The sequence below is a fragment of the Varanus komodoensis genome, unplaced genomic scaffold, assembly GCF_004798865.1.
Source record: "Varanus komodoensis strain SLA01 unplaced genomic scaffold, ASM479886v1 scaffold3, whole genome shotgun sequence".
NCBI lineage: Eukaryota > Metazoa > Chordata > Lepidosauria > Squamata > Varanidae > Varanus > Varanus komodoensis.
In genome coordinates this window covers 21,228,771-21,250,544 of record NW_025335761.1, presented here as the reverse complement: position 1 = coordinate 21,250,544, position 21,774 = coordinate 21,228,771, and the positions used below count along the sequence as shown (strand labels likewise).

The 21,774-nt window shown below is 40.4% G+C and overlaps 1 protein-coding gene across 3 annotated transcripts in view; it reads right to left on the bottom strand.

Annotated features, from left to right (window-relative positions):
- Positions 1–2,523: 2,523 nt before the first annotated feature.
- Positions 2,524–21,774, bottom strand: part of RMDN3 (regulator of microtubule dynamics 3) — a 43,651-nt gene continuing 24,400 nt past the window's right edge. For 2 of the 3 annotated variants that reach the window (XM_044437208.1, XM_044437209.1), the window contains exons 10-13: positions 21,627–21,725; positions 19,045–19,098; positions 12,794–12,874; positions 2,524–8,191 (exon numbers count right to left, since the gene is read on the bottom strand). In XM_044437208.1, coding sequence (XP_044293143.1) covers positions 8,138–8,191; positions 12,794–12,874; positions 19,045–19,098; positions 21,627–21,725 — 288 coding nt within the window. In that variant the 3' untranslated portion in view covers positions 2,524–8,137. The remainder of the gene's footprint in view (positions 8,192–12,793; positions 12,875–19,044; positions 19,099–21,626; positions 21,726–21,774) is intronic. The other variant, XM_044437211.1, reaches the window with a different exon arrangement.

Below are 21,774 nucleotides of genomic sequence, written 5' to 3'. Positions count from 1 at the left end.
GTTTTTAGCAAAGCTGTCATTGTAGAAAATATAAATGAGAGTTCAAGCTCATGAATGCAGATATGTTTACTCTTTTAGCATATCTGGCAAATGCAACAAGTGCTATTTTCTGCACAAATAACAACTTGAGTTCATGGTGTTGTGACAAAGTAAATGAATAAAAGCATAAAGATTTGGAGTCAGTCAGTAGAAATTATATACTCAACCTTCAAAAGGTTCCAACAAATACCATAGTCAAAGTTTTTAAGTAAATTTAGTCTTTGTCTACATATGTAAAACAAGATGGCACTCCCCTGAGTTGGATAAGGGAATATAGAATTTTGGACAGCAGTTTGCTGCCTAACATTAAAAAAAAAAAAAAAAAACCTTCCTGCAAACAGAAGAATCTGCATAGTTGGGTATGATGGAATGAATTTTCTAATTTGCTCTAGGTGATGGCTGATCTTTCATTTAACCATTGCAGGTTCTAGTGGGGTGATTTCAGAAACTACCTGAAACCTAACTCTATGGATACCATTATAGTCTTCTCTAAGCTGGTCCCCTCCAGCAACTTCCATCAGTTCCAGCCAGCATGGCCAAGATCTGGAGGGCATCAGGAAGAAGAAGCCTGGCTTACACTTTCTGAAAAATATATTCTTTATGAAGAAATCTTCCTGTAGTTCTCTTTAAACCCCACTATAAACTCTGAGAATTCTATTAAATTCTGTCACATTAAATCAAGCAAAATGGTTACATAGCTACATCATAATCAATAATTGTAGATAAATTAACTGGTTCATGCTGTATGCATTTGTATAAATAAAATGCAAAGCAGATCTATAGAGACTGATATAAAGCATTCTGTAACCCTAACTAGTCATTAATCTGAATGCTGGACATGTTAGCAGCATCACAAGCGCTAAGAATATTCTTAGGGGCTATGTTCACACAAAATGCTAAATCAAACCATGTGGTGTGGTACCAGTTTTCCAAATGACAGCACTTACCCTATCAGCCCCTACTGTTAGGAATGCATCCCAGCATGCACTGCTCCTGCCTGCCTCACCTGGCTGCCTCTTCCCCATTGTCCTGCATGGTCCCTAGGGTGTGGCTTCAGCTTTTTTCCCCTGCTGCCTGCTACCGGTTGGAGCGACAGGCAACAGGCACACTCCCTGCCCATGCAGAAGCCTCCCCCCCACACCCCTCCCCCCTCCTTTACTGCACATGAGCCCAACACCCCCATATGCCCATTTGCACATGCTGCCCAGGGCTGCCTTCCACGAGCAGCCCCCCCCCCCCCCGCCTCCGAGGGCAGCAGCATGGACACCAGAGCCAGGGGCAGACAACGCACACCCTGGCAGGCACTTTCCCCAGGATACCCATGTGGGCTTCTGCCCAGAAAATTCCACTGGCAGACTGTCAGCAAGGGATGGGGGGCAGTGGCAGCAGGACTTGTGCAGAGTCCCCCGCATTGCTGGGGACCGGAGAGGAGCAGGACACAAGGTGGGAAGCCAAGGGGGAGACAGAGACTCCCTGGATGTTGCCCGGTGGCAAGACCCTGTGTGCTGCCCATGTGCTGTTCCAGCAGAGAGCAGCGGACAGCCAGGAAGGCCGCTGGGAGGCTCTCCCGGCCTTCATTCCGGGCATGCCCGGCTGCCCCATCTCCCCACCCCCCCACTGCAAAGCCTGCCTCACCGCCAAGATGGCATACTGGTGAGGCCTTGCAAGATGAGCACAGGGGGCATCTCGACAAGGCGGCAAGGTGAGGCGGGCATGGCAGTAAGGCGGGGTGGTGAGATGGGTGGCTGGAGATCAGGGAGTGCGCACCAGGTGAAGAAAGTCGATCAACAGTTGCTTGGGAGAACAGGAGGGGCAGCTGGAGTGGTTGTAGTGGTTGTCCTTGCTGTCAAGCTTACTGTTGGAAATGGGGAAACCCTGGAAGAATATGGCAACTGAAGTCACACATGGCGACATGAAATGCTGAAACATGGAAACCTTGGAACAGACCATTGGTCCTCTTTGTGAATTCATAGTAATCAAAAAGACTGTGCTTCACCATGTTTGCTGAATTTACACGTCGCAAGGAAACTCCAGCAGGGCTTGTTGCTCTGTATGAACATCCCTACTGTATACCAGATTTCATGCTTCTATTACACCATGTACGATCCAGATTAAAGCCATGGCTCAGCCACTGACCTATTGCAGATAGATACCGAAGGCCAGTCCTTGAGGAAGCCAAGTACGTTGGCCTCTCCAAAACTGGGATTTGTCCTTCTGCATCCATCCACCAATGACAGACAGCACTCCCCATACAGCCTCCCAGGTATACCCCCTCCAAATCTGCCCCAGAGGATTTGGGCAAGGACACAGAGGGGTGCCAAGAAAGGAAAAGGGGAAGTCCACTCTCACAACATTGGATGCCATCCAGTGATACTATTAATATGCATTAAATTTGTCCCCCATCTGAATGTAGGACATTGAAGGAGACAGCTAGTACACATACTGTATTAGCACCATGATTCATTGAACAATGCACTGAAATCATGAGTTTGTGTCACCTTCTTTATTAAACGGAATCCTGACATTTTAAATAACATTATTAGCTAGGGTTAGCATCTTCACTGCTAATAATTGTACTTTCAAATCCAGAATGCATTTATGAAAAAATGAGGTGAGCATTGGTATCAAATTAATTTGCTCCAATTTCAGTGATGCTTCCTTCAGCCAAGTCACATCATCAGAGGAAGTCCCCTGGCCTTCCAGAGCTGCAGCTCAGGAAGCCCAGGGAGTTGCAGGGGCAATGCAACATCACCATCCCTCCTTCCTCCTACAGGGAACACCCCATTCAGGAAATCTGAGTTCAAACCATAGCCATAAAGAATATAGATATTTTAATTTCATAACATATATTAGACATTAACAGTGCTTTCAATTTTATTTCAAATGAAGCTGCCATTAAAATCACTTATGCAGTTTTACAATAAACTCTTAAGTTAGTTTGATTTCTAAAAACAAAAATACAGAAAATACACTGTTACAGGAAAAAGTAATTGGATTTTGTTCCTTGTAACAAATCTTCAAAATACATTTTCCAACATCAGTAATGCAGTGTGCTCTCTTCTGCTACAACTCATCCATGTGATTTCTCAGTGCCTCTGTGAGGGGTGCAGTGCATTCATAATTTTCAATGTTCAAATTTTAATTCAAGTCAACAAAACATGGGCAATTAAAAGAGAAATAGCCCCCCCCCCATTTACCGTGGGCCTCTTGAAGCACACATCTTCTAAAGAAAGGCCAGCTTTCCTCAGAATCATCCTTCCTTATTCTCCGTAACACTAACTTCAGGGCTCTCATCTACCTCACTGAAGTTTATATAGTCCTGACTTCAGCATAAGAATTTTTTTTTCCTTTTTTGATGAAGAAAGAACTTTGGCAGCAATTGGGTAGTACAAAAGGAAAATACATACTTTTGAATTTCAGCATGTTGCTCTGTGCTATTAGTGATAAAGAGGCAATCTTTTGACTTAGGATATTCCAAACAAAGGAGGCATTTGGGGCAAAGTTTTCCCTCCAGTTCTTTATGTGAGGGGCAAGCACAGCATGCAGACTAGGGAACTCAACGCTTTTTCGTCCCAACTTGCAAAACCCTATGCTTCAACTGAGGGAAGGATCAGGATAGAATGAAGTTACTTTCCTAATAAACTCCAAGCCCATTTTAATCAGGTTTACTTATTAGAGCAACAGTTACTTAATTCAAACATGCACCTTCAATAAATAAGTGTTTGCTTTTTGAAAAATTCTCAGTGCCATCTCAGAACATAATAGTAATACTAGCAACCATACTACTAAAATGATTACAACAGAAAATATTGATGGCACAACAAACCATCATGGAAAATAACCAAGCTGAACTGTCATGTTGTGTGAACCTGAGCGGTGTCCTTCAAAATTCCTTATTTGTGAGCAACAAGCCACCATGACAATCCTTGGTTGTTCCAGGTTGCTGTGCATAGTTGTACAACCCATGATGGGTTGTTGTCTTCTGAAGGTGAATGACTAATTCTGTTTATTGGTACAGAGAACAGCCGGAGTGGCAAAAACTCTTTGCTGCTCTTGTCAAACTTGCCCAAGCCATTGCAAATGATAACTGCCAATGCATGGCAGAGCTTCTATCACTGGATCAGGATCCTCTGCTGCAATCACAAGCCCTTTGATTCTGACTGAAACTTTCTGCCTCTTTGGGCAGAAATTGTTTTTCACCATCTCTGAGGTTAACAGCTCTTGCAAAGCACCCAAGCAGAAATTAGAGAAGCTTTCACTGATTTGCCACTCCTTTTCAAGGTGCAATAAGTTTGTGTGGATATTTTTATTATTTTTTAAAAACTACCAGCTTCACACAAATGCAGATATGCACATATGCAGGAGTCTAAAATGGGAAGCCATGATTAGCTCTGTCAAAATTCTGCTTTAAAAGGAAGCTTGCAACTTGACAGTTTGTCAGGAGCCCATACTCCCATAAAAAATGTGACTTGGACTTTTCCCTTTCCCAAGTACCTAGACTTGCAGAAAAGGGTGGAAATGGTACAGGACACTGATAACAAGTTGGGTCCAACCAAGAAACTAGAGGATCTTGCTGTGAAGGGGATTATCTGCTTCTTACCCCCTTACATGAAGTATAGCAAGCAGCTTTGCTTTCCCTTGACAACTCTCAAAAGGTGAGCAGCCAAGAGAGCTTTAAGTCAAAATGGCCTTTTAGAGCTTGTCTAAGTCAATATGCATGCTTGGACTTATTGCACATTGACAGCAGGCACATCCAAGGGCTTTGCCCAGGCAAACCTGCCCACTGCAAACCCCCATCCCTCTTTAGTTATGCAAGACCGACTGATTTTTTGAATTACGTTTCCTTGTGCTTAAAAATAATTTAAAGGTATCATGCTTCCTTCTTTTGTGATCTCCAAAAAAGAAAGGATAAAAGGGGGAAAGGTCGTGGTGAACATAAAATGGGTCATAACTGCAGCAGGGGGAAGACCCCAAGCCCCATTGAATATGAAGTGGAGGACCCAGGAGGAAGGACTGAGGGACAACCCACAATGAGCCTAATTGTTTGATAGACCCACCATAGGCTGTTCCATGAACAACCTGCACTACTTAATAGCTTGTTTGCAGGATGGGTTGCCATGGAATGCAAATTCATCCACTCTATCAAAATTCTCAATGTATAGGAATGTCAATACGTGGTAAAAACAAGAAGCTGTATTTACACTGCAATTCTTTACAGATTTACCAGAACTAAGTACCACTGGACCCACTGAGATTATTTTTAAGGAAAAGAGTACAGGCTTGCAGCTTTTGTTACAGTCCTCAGCTCCTGTAAATGCTTTAAGAGCATTGTTTTTAAAAGCAGCACTCACAGAAAATATACTTTGGTCACCAACTAACAATTCATACACTTCTCCTAAGCATTTCATCCTATAGAAAATTATCAAATGTTAGTCAAACTAAGCTTTCTTTTCCATGAAGAAGAAACAATCTCCAGGGCATCCTGGATGCAATGCACCCATTTTCCCTGATTACTGAAGAAAGCTGTGAACCAGTGATGCTGTCACAGCACCTGCTCTAATGAACAGCCAAAATGTGGGTCCAGACAGTGCAGAGCAGTTGAACATCATTGGCTTTTATCAGTTACATTTGTATACCTGGACTGAAATACCCAGGCTCCAATTAGCGGCTCTCAGGTGGCCTACAGAAATGATTATGGAAAATGAAGAATCTCTCTATATAGCCCCTGCACTAGATCTATTATTTCAGGTGAAGAGTCAGGCTGTTTTGCCTTGGAAAAGATTACTTAAAAGACTTACAAGGCCCAATCATTTTCACCATAAACTATATCAGTGTCCTGTTAATTTTTCTCTTTTAAAAAACCAATTCAAAGTGCCTCTCTCAGCAGCCTAGGCTAGAGCACATGATTTTCACAACATGGCGCTGGGTCTGACAATGATACAGGTGCTGAAGAAAAAGGTTAAAATATGAGCTACATGCTTTGAGTGGTAGAACCAAAGTGGTCCACTGAGACCCCCAGCAATTTTCAATTGGTTCATGAGAAGGATTTGAAAGCTGCTGGGTTACATCAACCGGTTTTTTTCAAGGCCTAATTCTAAAAGCCTCAAGACCAATTTCACTAAAATTGTCAGGAATTTGAAATACAGGACCAAGACTTGGAACTAAGACAAATTATTACCCCAAACCAAACATCAAGCGTCCATATGTTCATTTTGGACAAAAGCTTTAAAACAGAGAAATTTCATTTGTAACCTATTTTTTGGTTCAAATAACAGAATTTTCAGTTTACACATATGCACATGCACACACACGCACATGCACTAATATCTATATATCACTAGAGAAAAAGATTCTTTGAAAATTATTAGGCCTCAAAATTAATCCTATTTTTTTAATTAAAAGGGGAGCAGTTGGGTTTTGTTTTTTTAACTGAAGACTTGCACCTAGAATCTTGAAAGATTAGTACTAGTAAAACTATTTTCTTTTGAATAGTCTGCTTCTCTGCAAAAAAAGGCCTCAGATTTTGTTGGATTTCTTTAGAAAGGGCTGTATCCAATATTAGTATGATATTTTAATAGGTTTCCTGTATCAAGACTCTCCCTTCCTCAATTCCACTGGTTTCTTCTTACAAATTCTGCAAACACCATTACCAGATGCCATATTGAAGTAGTAATATGAAGTTTTTTGAATATGCAAAAAGACACACTGGATTTGGGACACAATTAATATTTTTACAAGTTATTTCTACGGGGGCAGTAGAATTACAACTTTTGGAGAATTAACTGTTTGAAATTGGATTCCTAATACCATGCTATAAAGGTGGACAGTAACCCACATCCTGAAGGAAAACAGATTCTATATAGTATTTACCAATGCACAGTAGATTTTACCGTTTTCCTCTTTGGACCATTCTGATTCATATATTTGAATCAGACATTTGTTCAGAAGTAAAGATGTTTCATGAACTGTTGGCCACAAAGGAGTGAGTGCTCTGTTTCACACCAGCTTCAACTGTGCATCTGGATTACAAAACAACACTGAAATATTCTGTTCCTAGTTCTGGGATAAACCTAGAACTCTGAATTGTTCAAGGAGAAACAAACCAGTCTTTTAAAAATGGGTTAAAACTCTAGGGCGTCTTTGGTTTATAATGAGATCTGGGTGTAAATGAGAAACAGCAAGTGGGCAAGAAAACCTGTGAATTGTTATGTCATTATGTACTTGGTTTTGTACACAGCCAACAAACAGTTTTCAACAGGAGGAAAACATGAAACAGTGTGCCCACTGATTAAGCAGGAAAGAACATAAATTTGTGGCTGAAAAATCCACAATCATCTCACATGTTCATTTTAAACTAGATAAAATACAGGGGATCAATCAAGAACTCTCATAGTCCCTTTACATTTTATATCAAAGCAGCCACTAGGGAGATGCAGCCTGGGACTGCAGTGCCAGGAGAGGTGATGTGAAAGGCTTTCCTCAGCAGTTTTCTTCATTTAACCTTGAATTCCATCCCCTATTGCTAGGTAGAAGTAAATATATCGGCATTATCTGGCCTATATAATACATGTATAAAGGGGCATATGACTGTAAAAATGTTCCTCTGATTCTAATATAAAAAGTGAGATCTTGTGCATTATTGTTCCATATCACATCTAACACTGCACTTTTTTCTAAAAATAATTTCTAACATTTTATGCAAGTAGGATCAGCATATGTAATGACATGTTGACTCCATCTTACTACAGGAAGAGATGCAATTAATGTGACTTGGTAGTGCCTGAGTGGTGAATATGTCTGAAAATGAAAAAATACGAATCAAACTGGTGCCTTCTGTTTTGAGAACAGTTAAGCATAGGAGTTAACCAGACCATCTGATTAAACAACAAGGGAAATGGATTACATTATTTAACCATTATGGTAGTGCTAGCAAATATCTTTGAGAAAATACTGCTGAAACTGCAGCTTGGTTTGGTTTGTTTGCTTTTTGCTTTCTGTGGCTTGTTCATGAAGCCAAGTAAGGGTAATCATGATTGTGAAATGGAACTGCCACCACTCAGACACAAATGCTTTTTAAGTATGGGAACTTTAAACTTGCTTAGTCTTCTGAAATTGCCTGCATCTCTTCTATTTCTCTGTTGCATTCTGCATCCTGGAGAAATGAAGAAAAACAAAGTTTATGACTAATCCCATTTTCAAAATTATACAATTCTGATGATCAGCATTTTCTTCCTAGCCCTGTAGAAGCGAAGCTAAGTGAAGTGAAGCAAAAGAATTCCTAATTCTTCTGCTACTCTCTTCAAACAGTCTATATATTATATGAAATAGAAAGCCTAGCGTCCCTTTGATCCCTCCTGTGCACTGCGCTCAGATTCGTTAAAATATCCTGATGAGCATTTGTTCTTAAACATTAACTGTTTCCAGTAGTAGTTGCTTTCCCTTTTATTCCATGTTTGCCTGCATTTTAATCAACATGGTAGCGCATGAAAAAAGACCTGGCCTTTGCCTCTTGTGGTTTACAGAAACAAATATTATGTTCCCTAAGTGGTGACAGTCAAGTAACCACCATGGAACTCAATCCTGCTTTTCATTAAGATACATTCTATGTGAGCCAGTGTGTTGCAGTGGCTGAGTGTGGGGCTGGGACTCAGGCAATGTGGTTCTAGTTCTTACATGGCCATAGAGCCAACTGGGTGACTTTGGGTCACTCACAGCCCAACCTACCTCATAGGCCTTTTGTGGGGATAAGACTGAGCACAGCAGGAGAAGAATGATGTAAGCCACTCTGAGTTCAGGGCAAGGAAAAAAAAGCAAGATATAAAGCTAACAAATAACACATTAGCTCCCCAAATGTGGAAACTGGTTTTCCAAAACATATTTTTGACAAAATTTCTTCCAGTAGCCATGTGTATCAGGCATTTTTGCCTGAATTGATGAATCCAAAATTTCCTGTTCAGAGACTGGAATTCTTAAATTTGACACCCATTTGCTTAGATTTGGCAACGTTTAGTAGCAGACTTGCTAGTACAGTGCTGTGTATTGCTCTGGAGGTGCCAGAAATGTCTGGTATGCAAGATACTTGACTGTATACAAAGTTGTATGAATAACTGACAGGCTGAAGTTACAAAGCGCTGTTACAACTCATATAAGATTGTTTGAAAACACTGTCATTTCTACGGAGAAATTGATCACTCCATAATGTTGACCAAGTCAGTTAAATGTGGGAACAAGACCTGGGTGACTTAACTAAAGAAGAGGGCTGGCTAACTAAAGAAATGGGAGTACTGAGGGAGACAGCTTGATGAAGCAATTCCAAGTGGAGTAGCATGGCAGAATGCAATGTAAAGGGGACCAATAACAAAGGTGGGAATGAAAGTAGAGAAATAAAAGGCAGGTGATATTTCAAATTGTACGGATAAGACATCTGAAAAACTCACAGAGCACAGCAAGGTGTCAGTATATTAAAAAGGGATACGATCTTAGCAAAGGAGCTAACAGATTCTTAACTGAGTAAAGAATAGCAGGAGCAAGTCTCACAGCAGTGAGTTTACAATACTCCAGGATGAGCAATGATATTAGCATTAAACGTAGGTGCAGTTAGGAAAGGCCAGATTTTGGAAACGCTGCAGAGATGGCGAGCGGTTCAAATTTTTAAGCAAGGATTAGTGGTTTTAAATACATTTATAAGGCTCATTCCCAGGAAGGAAAAGGTAGGGAAACAGGAGCATGTACAATGTTCGACTTTTTTTTACAGCCAATACTGAGGCCTGAATTATTAATTGGATGTGGTCAATTTCAATGTTTGCTAAGTGCTCATTTAAAATGCTTGTTAATATACAGTTTCCACCTGCCTGTAAAATCTCATGAAACATTTTGCAGTGATTGAATTTTAACAATGGCTTGGATCCAGTTACATCTTCTGCTAACAGAAAATTACTTCTGCTCACTCAAGAGAAGCCCTGTCAAATTCTTTCAGTTTCTCTGTTCTGCTGCAGCCCCTTATGCTCCATCCGAACCTATTCCTGAAGGTCCATTGAACCTCAGAAACTTCTGCGTGACACAGAGGGCTATCCTGGTGGAAAGAGCCAGGAAAGCCCTGTTTGTATGAGCAGATTGACAAACCTTCTCTAGATTCAAGCCAATGAGTTACCATTTCCATGTCCAAGATTCCCATGTACGTTTTCCAGTACTCCAGGCACTCATTCCCCAGAGGAATACACTGTTCACTCAGCCCAGAAAAACAGATTTACTGAAGCTGCTCTATGGGTCTATTCCCTGAAAGTAAAACCATTACCCTAGGGTTATGGGAAGAGTACATGCTGAACCTGAGCTGAATCTATCAGTCTGGAGCAGCAGGAAGCTTGTGGTCTACAGTTACTCCCAATTGACTTGCCAAGCTCCATGCCTTCCTTATGACCTCCCCCAGTCAGACCTCCCTGCATCGTCAGAAAATAGATAAGCAGGAGGGAAAAGGGATTAGCCTACAGTTTAGTTCCAGGAACAGGGAAATGTTCCCCCTCACCCCATGTACTGTTTAGAAGATCACTGGCAACAAGGAAAAAACAAAACTCCATAGCCCCATAGATAGTCAGGGGGCAATGATAGTCAGCTGTTTTCTAGTGGGGGATGGATCTAGACTATTTATAGACCCTGCTACAGAAAAAGTAGCAAAAACTGAATTTATTGGTCTTCAGTTAACTTTGCTGCAAATATCATCCTCCATGGCATACAACCCACCACCTCTTTCCTGCAGATCTTTCAAAAAGTAAAGCTCTCAAAGCAGAGTGTGGGAATATTAGCTTAAACTATACATCCCAATTTGAAAAAAATCTCTGACAGGGCTTGAGCAGATCTCACCGTTGTCCCAATCTAGCCGTTTTTATTAACTGCAAAATAACTTAAGAGCTCAGATTACTATGTAGCACTGCAATTCAGGTTTATGTAATTAAAAATGAAGCTGAGGAAAGGTTTTGTCTTAATGTTAACTGTATTTTAATTTAAAAACTGCTCCAAATGTTTAAAGAAAACTGAACAGAAAAAAAGGATTAAAAAATTGGAACTTGGCTTTATATGGTGTCCCTAGAAAAGGGATTGCCTAGGCACAGAAGAAGGCCTGCTCATGCTGTCATGGGAAAAGCCACCATCACTGCTCTTCAGGACCCTCCCATTCCCGGGACAGGCGAGAGGAAAGATGCAGAATAAACAAGCCTGCAGCTGGCAGGCTGTATACCCCACTCACTGACAGCAATGCAAAGTATGAGGGGCGTTCAATGTATTCTCGGTATCGGGTTGATTTGCTATTGATGTGGGTAATTTAATTATTTCATTAGCTAATGGCACTATCTGAGGGTATACATGTAAAATTTCAAATAAGTGTGTTCATTAGTTCCCTAGTAATCCTCAGTGAAAGACGACCACAACGACTGACGTGACAATGTTGAAGAAAATTGAGCACCGCGCTGTGATTAAGTTCCTTACAAAACAAGGAAAAAGTCAAACAATCATTCACAAAGAGATGGTGGCCATTTACCAGGACTCTGTGCCTTCATTATCTACTGTTCAAAAGTGGTCAAGTGAATTTAAAGGGGCAGAGAAAGCACAGAAGACGACCCTCACTCGGGTGGGCTGGTTACTGCCACTACGAAAGAAAATGTGAAAAAAAATTGAAAAACTTGTATTGGAAGATGCCCGAATAAAAATCAAAATGTTAGCAGAGATGACAAACTTATCCGTTGGTACCATATTTATATTTTTCATGACCATCTTAACCTTTCAAGGTTAAGTGCAAGATGGGTGCCAAGAATGCTCATGGTGCCTCAGAAACAAGTGCGAGTTGAGTGCTGTAGGGAGTTTTTAGAGCTCTATGGTGAAGATCCAGCGAGTATTTTTGACCGGATTGTTACTGGAGATGAAACCTGGGTTCATCACTATGACCCTGAAAGTAAGCAGGAGTCCATGCAGTGGCATAAAAATGGTGCTGACCCTCCGAAGAAATTCAAAGTCATTCCCTCAGTTGGAAAAATCATGGCCACAGTGTTTTGGGACTCAAAGGGAATTTTATTGATCGAGCACACGAAAAAAGGTGAAACCATAAACACAGCATCTTACGCAACCACTCTGAGTAATTTAAGAGAAGCAATTAAAGAAAAAAGGCGGGGAAAACTGACCGCAGGTGTGTTGCTTCTTCACAACAATGCACCTGTTCACACGGCGCGTGTTTCGAAGGCTGCTGTGCGAGACTGTGGTTTCAAAGAAATAAACCACCCATCCTATAGCCCGGACCTGGCCCCCAGTGACTACAACCTATTCCCAAATTTAAAAAAAGATCTTCGTGGAAAGTGATTTTCCGACGATGAAGAGCTCAAGGTGGCAATTAACGCACATTTTTTAGACAAGGAGGAAGGGTATTTTTTACAGGGAATTGAAAAGTTAATTTCTAGATGTAATAAGTGTATTGAAGCTATGGGGGATTACATTGAAAAATAAAAATTATTTCAATTTATTATTCCCTTTTCTTCATGCTGATACTGAGATTACATTGAATGCCCCTCATAAATGTACAAAAAGGAAATAAGCTAGAAAAGAACAATAGAAGATGAGGACGAGGGAAATTCCTGCCCTCCACCTTCCACCTTGCTGGTACCAGCCTGGTAAGGCAAAGGAAGTTGTAGTTCATCTGCCACCACTTCCCTATCCCCATCTGGATTGCTCTATAAATTAATTATTGTAGCTATACATGAATCACACATATTACCTCTTTCGTGATAACTGGCAGCTCCGAAGCCAAACTCAGCCAGTGAGCAGCTGTAGAGTTATCCCCCAGTTCCCTGTAGCACTATAAGAGAAGGGAGAAAAAACATTAAAGCAGAACTTTTCACTGAAACACATATCCTACCAACAAGTACATATTATCTTTTCAGACACTAATATTCATTAACTGAAATGTTCATTATCTTGTCTCAGAGCCTTTCCTTGGCAAGAATATGCCTTACTGTTGTACAGAACATCTAATCAACAGTTTAAGCTCATGCAGAGTAACCTTGGAGTAAGTCCCACTAAACACAATAGGGCAAGCACACGATAGACTGGAAATTCATTTTTAGCATAGGGAAGTTTGAGCTTCATTCCTCCTTTTAGGGTATTTTTGTGGTATTTTATTTATTTATTTAAAGCATGTTTGTAACCTTCAAATTATTCTCAGGACAGTTTACATTAAAATACAAAATATCAATACAATAAGATAACCAATAACAATCCCAAAATCAAAACAAGTAAAAAGGGGAATATGCAGCTCAGTAACAGTGGCATTATTATTCCATAACAATAAAAACTGAATATAGAAGCAACCATACAAACAAAAAAATAATTACAATCAATCACAAATCAAAATAAACATTTCACATTCACAGTGTCAAAATCCAGTAAGATAAAATAAAATAAAATATAGAATTTCAAAAGTTAAAATATTGAGAGAATAAAAGGTTTTTGCCTGGTGCTGAAAAGTATAGCACATCTCTCAAAGCAACTCTCAAAGCACCTCTCAAAGCAGCTGGTTCCAAAGCCAAGAAGGCCCTTCTCTGACTAGATACCATCTTTATATCTTTTACAGATGGCTCCTGAAGAAGGACCTCTGATGATAACCTGGGGCAGGCATGTATGGTAGCAGCCATTCTATCAGATATCTAGGTCACTGCTTAGGGCCTTATATGTCATTGTAAGTACCCTGAAGTTTAAAAGCATGCAAATGTTTAAAATAAATAAATAAAGTGCCCCCAAACTTCACTTGGCAACCGGTCTAGGTGGTATAAACACTGGAGTTATATGCTCATGCCTCCAGGTTCTTGTCAAGAGGCGACCTGCTCTATTTGGAACCACCTGAAGTATCTGGAGTGTTTTTTAAGGGCAGCCTCACATAAAGCGTGTTACAGTAGTCCAAACGAGAGCTTACCAGGGCATGGATCACTGTTGCCAAGTTTTGCCTTCCCAAACAGGCACAAAGTCGGAAAGTCAACCAAAGCTGATAAAAGGCACTCCTGGCCACAGAGCTCACCTGGTATTCCAGAGTCAACTTAGTATGAACTGTGCTCACTTCTAAGTTATCTGCAAATCCACATATCCTATTGAGCTGAGCATGGGTTTAGATACTCAGAATATGTGTTAATAGGTTTGAAAGGAGAGACCAGAGGCAGTAAAAAATTCAGTAGAGGAAACTGTGGTTTTAGAATAGAAACTGTTCAACTAGACAATGCCTCAGCAATGAAATATTTGTCTGATTTATGACACACACACACACAGAAGGTCTATGTCAGATAAAAATGCCAGAATAAGCTTCCACATTTACATGAGGAAGAGATGAATTACAAGGCTTGCCTTGCTCTCTCAAATGTTCATATGCAAGTCAAATTCCCATACCCAACCATGCATTCTTATATGAGAAAATCATCATCTCATTTCTTGCCTCACAGTTAAATTCTGCCTGAAGCCTTACAAGAACAAGTTACCATATCAATGCACAACAACAATAAAGAAGCAGGTGAATGAGGAGTGAAGAATTACCTTTCACTGCCATTCTGTAAAATCTGACCATTTTTAAACAGCCACAATGTAGACTGTTTTTCACCTGCACATCCAATAGCACAGTACAATCCAACAATGCATCGCTCTGAAATCTCCATACTGAAATAAGTAGCAGTATATAAATCTTGCAGATAAATACATGCAGGGAGAATAATATGACCTAACAATCACTACTGCTGACATTTTTATGTAATTTATGTCTCTAGCGCACTGAATAGCATCACACTGAAAGTGTTCCCACACCACTGTATGTGCATAAGGGAACCTTAGTATCCAACCCTCCTTCATCAGAACTGAACAAAGCTCAAGTCTGTCTCATCCATTCGGGAACGTATTTCACTATTATCAACAAAACACCTTGATTAATAATGTAGAATAATAGTAAGGAAAAAACATTTTCCGCATGAACAACCTTTTATAATTTTTCTCAAAAACACAAAATGCAAATTAAATATAGAAACAAAAAAGTTAAGAGTGTCTATGTGTGTCATCATGAAGAAATTTAAGCAGTCCAGAATCCCAACTTAGATATAAAGTGTAGCATAAATACTAGTCAGAAGAAATATATACTAGGGTTAATACAATAGTGCGATATGTAACCCTGGTATTAGTAAAAGCTGTAGTAAAAGCCAGCTCTCTGCATGAAAAAAGATGCATGCACCAAAACTGAAAAATATATCAATCAAGTCTTTTTTTTTAAAGTACATAGGGAAACATTTTAGATAACAGAAGCATCTGTATAGTCTTCCTGACACATATTTATAAATGAAAGGTCATGTTAATTTGTGTATGAGAGGTAATACAGTCTGGAACACATCCTGTTCATATATGATACAAAAAACAACCCACTATAATATCATACAAATAACTTAAGTACAAATTCCTGTACTTTCTTGACTCTTCTACCTTTATGTCACTAGAAATTATGTAATTCATATCACTAGACATCAATATTCCAGTTTTACAGAAGACTTAACAGCAAGGAAACAAGAAAGGAAATTAGCCACAACTTCAGATTCTAATAAATTCCAAGCCAGATACAGACTCTTAAGTTTGAAAATAAAAATGAGATCGCTTTGGAGCTAGAAAGATTTAACAGGGACCAAACACAGATCTTGACTGGCCTCATCTCTGGTTTGCAAGCACTCTGGCTTATACTGAACATAGGATCCAACTAGAGGTCACAGGTACAGTACAAAGCAGTTATATTTTAGAACATGGGTCCTCAAACCACAGCCCACGGCCCGGAACCAGCCCGCCATGCCCATTTAACTGGCCCGCCCCAGAGGTTTTGCAGGCACATGGCTTGCTTGCACGGAGAGTTTTGGACTCGCTTGGAGAAAACGATCTCCTTGCAAGCAAGCCGGTGCCTCACTGTGCATGCGCCCAGCTGCAGCTTGCTTGCAGGGAGATCGATTTGGACTTGCTCAGAGAAAACGATCCCCATGTGAGCAAGCCGTCCCCCACCCCCGCTTGCCATGCGCACGACCTCCTGCTGGCACTGCCTTGGCGGCCCGTGCCCACCCCCAGCACCTTTCAACTGGCCCCCTGTTGAAAAAGTTTGAGGACACCTGTTTTAAAACTTGAAAACTGTTCTAGTAGAACATTGACCAGATCCTTTGTGCAAGTCAGCCAATGTGTGAGTGAAAAGGCATAGCTTCGGCCTACCATAAGTCTGGCAGAAAGAAAGACAGGCATGTTTGGTGTGTTCAAAGTCAGGCCAGCATACCTGGCAATTAAGGTACTGTGGGTTGGTTGTTCTGTAAACAATGCATGGTACATCCAGAAGACTACTGCGCTCACCGTGGGTTGTTTGTCCCCTCTTTTCCCCTCAGTTTTCCTTTGGATAGCCCAGTAGACACCACTGCAAGATCAGCTTGCCTCACTGCTCCAAACACAAGCCCATTTGGGCTCACTAAAGCTTTTTTGCTCATTGCTTTTTCTTTTCTAGAGATCACAATGTCTGGCTTGACAACTGCATTTTCGTTTTGACAGCAAGTGACCACCACAGAATTCTCAGTGGTGGGAAAATTTTTGTGCACACACATACAATGTGCACCCTCTCCAAAAAACAGATAATGGATGATGATTGTTAAATTTAGCTGCAGTTGCACAAATGTGGAAATCAGGGCCATTGGTTTGGCAATGTCAGGGTGGTATCTGCTGTCAGAATGTAGCATGAACATTGATTCAGAGAAGGCCCAAATACACGTTTTTATCTCTTTGCTTTCTCGACAGCTGTCAGGTAGTAAGCTGTCAATAGAAAGCGAGGGCACAAATGACCTTTGTTGCAAAAAGAGTGCAGAGATTTATACTGATCTGAGGTGAAATTCTTATGTTTTAATGCAGATACTTCTTGATAAAAGAAAAAATCCCACTGTACTGTCAAAACTCCATTTTAACCTCAAAAAAGGGAATGGCATGCACTTTTACACCTTCTTAAACAGCTGACGTCTGGAGAGAAATTGCAAGATGTGTATCAATGTGACAACTTTCAGGGAAAAGGGAAAAAGAAAAAAATCTCACCATGAAGGGAAATGTAAATCATTGCAACCCATTTCTGAAATATAAGATCACTTGCACCTTCCCTTCACAGCTTGCCTTCTGACAGCTATTGAGAGAAAGCAAAGGGAAGAAATGGCCTATTTGGGCTTTTGGGGACCAGTGTCCAGGTTTGCACTCTGATAGGAAGTACACCCCCCCGCCATGCTACCCAACTGAGTGTCCCAATTTCCACTGCTGCACAGGTGCAGCTACTTTTTTCTTAAATAAAATGAAACTTTTGTATATAATGTGCATGCAAAAAATATGTTTGCCAACCACTGACAGTCCCTCCAAACCACCACTTGAGCTCTTTGAGAGCTTTGTCACTAATTGTCAAAACATGCAGCACAAAAACAGGCTGTGAAGCAGACTCCATAATGTCCAAGAATAAAAAACCAGGCAAAAAGGTTAAAAAAGTCATGATGAGCAGAAAACAGCTTGCAGTGATGGAAACAAGCCATGCCAACTGCCCCTAAGCGCCACTTGGGCACTTGCAAAGTATCTGACATTGGTGGCTGGCCAGGCACACTTGGCAAAAGCATCAAGGGTTTTTTTTCCTGTTTTTGCTAAGTAGATTGGGTGACCAATTTGCCTGGGTTTGGATGGCACAACCTACTATGGGTACAACAAGCCCAGAACAACCCAGGGGTTATCAGGGTGGTTTGTTGCTTCAAACAACAAGGAATCCGTTCAGGAATCTGTTCAGGTTTGCATCACATAATAATCCATCATGGATAAGAAATAGGGATATTTGGGTTCAAATGAATAAAGATTTCTTGGAATCCACTCTGTGGAATGTTTAATAGATCAGCTTTCTCAGATTGTGCAGACTGATTTTTGTGTTGTTGCTGTTGTTTTTTAAAATTCTGTATTTTTGCACAGATTTAGCTGTAGAGAACACACACAAAATAAAAAATGAAAGGTGCTCATAAAGCATGAAAATATGTATTATGCAGGTTTTGCCCATTTTTGGCCAATATGCACATTTTTGCAGGGCAAATCTGCACAAATACATTTGTGCAAATTTTGTGTCTACAAATCAATGCAAGGCAGAGCAAAAGCTGCCCCAAACTCCTAATATCAGAGCATATTTCTCTCTATTTGCACAGCCTTAGAAACAACCCATGATGACTCATCTGTGAACTCAGTTGTTGTCTTGTCCGTCTGTATAGTCTTCTTCCATTCTCTTTTGAAAGAAAGGTAACTGGAAAATGTATCTTGTATAAACAAGCAAAATACATATCTGATGAGGTACCCCACCAACAAAATTTTACGATCCTAAAAGACATGCAGAAGGATTACAGAGTTTAAGAGAAAGTACTTTTCTTCATTTGCTAACAAAACAATCCTAAAAAGTATGTAACTGTTTCATATTCCATTTTTTTTATCTAATCCCGCTTGGCTCCTTTATCCAATGATTAAGTTTATCCTGTATGGTAAGCATGAGCAAAACTGTAACTTGCATATTATTTAAAATTAACATATACACATAAAATATAACCATTTCCCCCCTGAGTTACTCCGGATTAAATATTCAAGCTTTTATGTGAGCATTTTGCTTAGCTGTCTTCTACACCATGGAGATAGGGGTCATACGTCAGTGGCAGAGTACATGCTTTGCATGGTAGAGCCTTGGCATCTCCTGTTAAACAAATCTTGATTTACAGGGTTTTGAAGTATTTCTGAATTGTGCCAGTGCAAGTAAATATACTGGAGTTAAATGAGTAAACAGCAATCCAAAGTGATGCACATGCATTGCCAGGGAAGAGTACAAATTTGTAAATGAACAGGGCGACTCAGCATGAGATGGCTTTCTATGGTCATACAAAGGAATCCAGCTAGAAACACCTGATGTATGCATACACTGTTAGATAGGAAACATACCTTGGCAATATATACTCTTCCCATTTTTGAAAAACCATTGCTCAGGTCTTCAGCCTGCAAGGATAGGCAAAGGAAAAATAAAGATTTCACAAAGACTCAGGCTAATGAATTTAACTCTATGATTGACAGAAAGAGTCCATACTCTAATGCAGGGGAGTGGAACCTCTGGAGCGCAGACCTAAGTCCAGCATTTGTTTTCCTCCATGGGCTTCCCTCACCCCCCGCCCAAACCTTGCAACCAGGAGTGTATCAACGATTGCATATAATGAGGATTTTCATCCCCATTTTCCCCAACCCCAATTCTGTTCTCCTCCCTTGCTCTAATAGGTAACTGCAAAATATTAGAACTATTAAATTAATATTTCTGTCATGTTGACTTGAGTACTTCAAATACTTTTATACATAACTCTGATTATAGAGCTTGTACTGTCCATAAGTGTATGTCAATAAGCAAGTATTTAACAAGCAGGAAGCAAAAACATCTAAAGGCAGAACTATGTTAGTTGCACAAAGACCAGCAAATGTATTAGTCTTTACAGGTAGCACAATAACCTCTGCTGTTTTGCAAGTAAATGAGTAATAAACAATGTTTCAGCTGATGTACAAGGAAACAGAATTTGCCTTGGACTACTTGCAAAGCAAACTGATTTAGGGGGAAATATATTTAAAATTCTAGGTGTTGTATGTAAATTATGTTCAATAGAGGAACTTCCTGCAGGCTTACTATCTCAATACATATTACACACCATTCTATATATCTGATAAAACTACTTGCCACAAAAGCCAGTACCACCATAAGTTGAGGTTTCTTGAAACTGCCTTGACACTATGTGAGTTTTTGAATACAACAGCTGCATTCATCTGGGCATTCATCTGGGCTATCAACATGGTGGTGAGTTTAACCACCATGTCACATGCAATTGACTATTTCAAGGCCCATTCCTTTTAGTCAAAAGGACTTTCAGCTGGAAGCAGTATTTGTGCCCCTTTAGCTCACCAGGATTTAGAATAAAGTATTAGATTTGGTAGACAGAATTGCTGAAGAACTATGAATGGAGGTTTGTAACATTGTAGAGGAGGCAGCAACTAAAACCATCCCAAAGAAAAAGATTTGCAAGAAAGCAAAATGGCTGTCTGAGGAGGCTTTACAGATAGCTGAGAAAAGAAGGAAAGTGAAAGGCAAGGGAGAAAGGGAAAGATATACCCAACTGAATGCAGATTTCCAGAAAAGAGCTAGGAGAGATAAAAAGGCCTTCATAAATGAACACTGCAAAGAAATAGAGAAAAACAATACAACGGGAAGACTTTTTACAGCCATTCAGATTGGTGGCCATCCTCCTGGCAATGAATTCCATAGTTTAATTATACGCTATGTGAAGAAGAACTTGCTTTTATCTGTCCTAAACCTCCCACCAATCACCTTCATGGGATGACCTCAGGTTCAAGTGTTACAGAAGAGGGAGAAAAAGGTCTCCTTTGCTTTCTCCAATAAACCACCATAAAAACTTAAGCTGCTTTTTTCTTGGGCATCAGAATTAGAGACTGAATACTGTAAGAAAGTAGACAGTAAACTAACTTTTGCTAATTTTTAACTTAGGTAATTGACCAGAACGCAACAAAAGAGTTGTTCTAAAAAGTCATAATAACTGATTTGCAGTTGAAGTTATACAGAGGTATTGTGAGCTACCAGGACTGACTGGCTCCTCAAGGCTCCAAATGGGAACAAAGATGCCACAGCTGCAGATTAACAGGCAGGATGAGAAGGAAGCAGAGATGAAAAGGGGGTGGAAAGGCAGGATGGAAAAGTCAAGCCAGAAATATTTGAAGAATCTGGAATAGGCAGCTAGATGGAGAGGCCAGTGATAAGATGACTGCCAAGTATAGGGGTGGGGTTAGGGAACACAAAGGAAAGCAGAGAGGAGGAGGGACCTCTGGGACAAAAGAAGCCTCAGTTGGAAGATGAGATCAGCCATTGGGGACAAGCAGCCAAGAACAACTCAGAACCGTCTCTCTGCAAATGGAGGAAGCAGGATTTGCTCTGAGCAATTACATCCTTTGCCCCCAGAAGTCTTATAATGAACTTCACATACCAAAACCTGCTAGGAGAGCAGATAATGGGAAAGTATAGACTTTAGAATGCCACAAACATGGCGGGGAAGAAACTGTTGAAGAGGAACCCAACTACTTATTTCTCAGACATGGGGAAATAAGCTAGATTCCTAAGTCAGAGCTATCTTATCCTTCAATAAGGAGATATAACTCTCTACCCTGAAAGAAAACAACTTATGGAGGGGTGGGAGGATACTAGTTATGAAACTCGTGGTGTTCACTAAAGTAAACTTATTGCATCCAACACTTTCTTAAGCATAGTGCATTTATGGATAACTACTTCAGAGTACCACTCTATTTAGGCATAAAGCACAACATGGCAGCTGCCCTTACTGTTGTTCACATGTGCTTGACAGCACTACAGGTGTATAAATGGGGGAGCTGAAAGCGTCCAATGCTCTGGGTACTTCTGCTTCTAGTTTCTGCAAAGTTATTACACTAGCTAGTTCAGTGTTTTGCCCAATTGTTAATACTTTTAAGAAGTTCTGCAGTGCATCTTGGACACTTGCTGTAGGGGGTTCTTCATACAAAGCAGAAGCAGTTTTCCTTTCCAACCATCCCAGCTGAGAGACCTGTATAAGAAAAATTAAAACATATTTACCAATGAAATTCAGCAGTGAA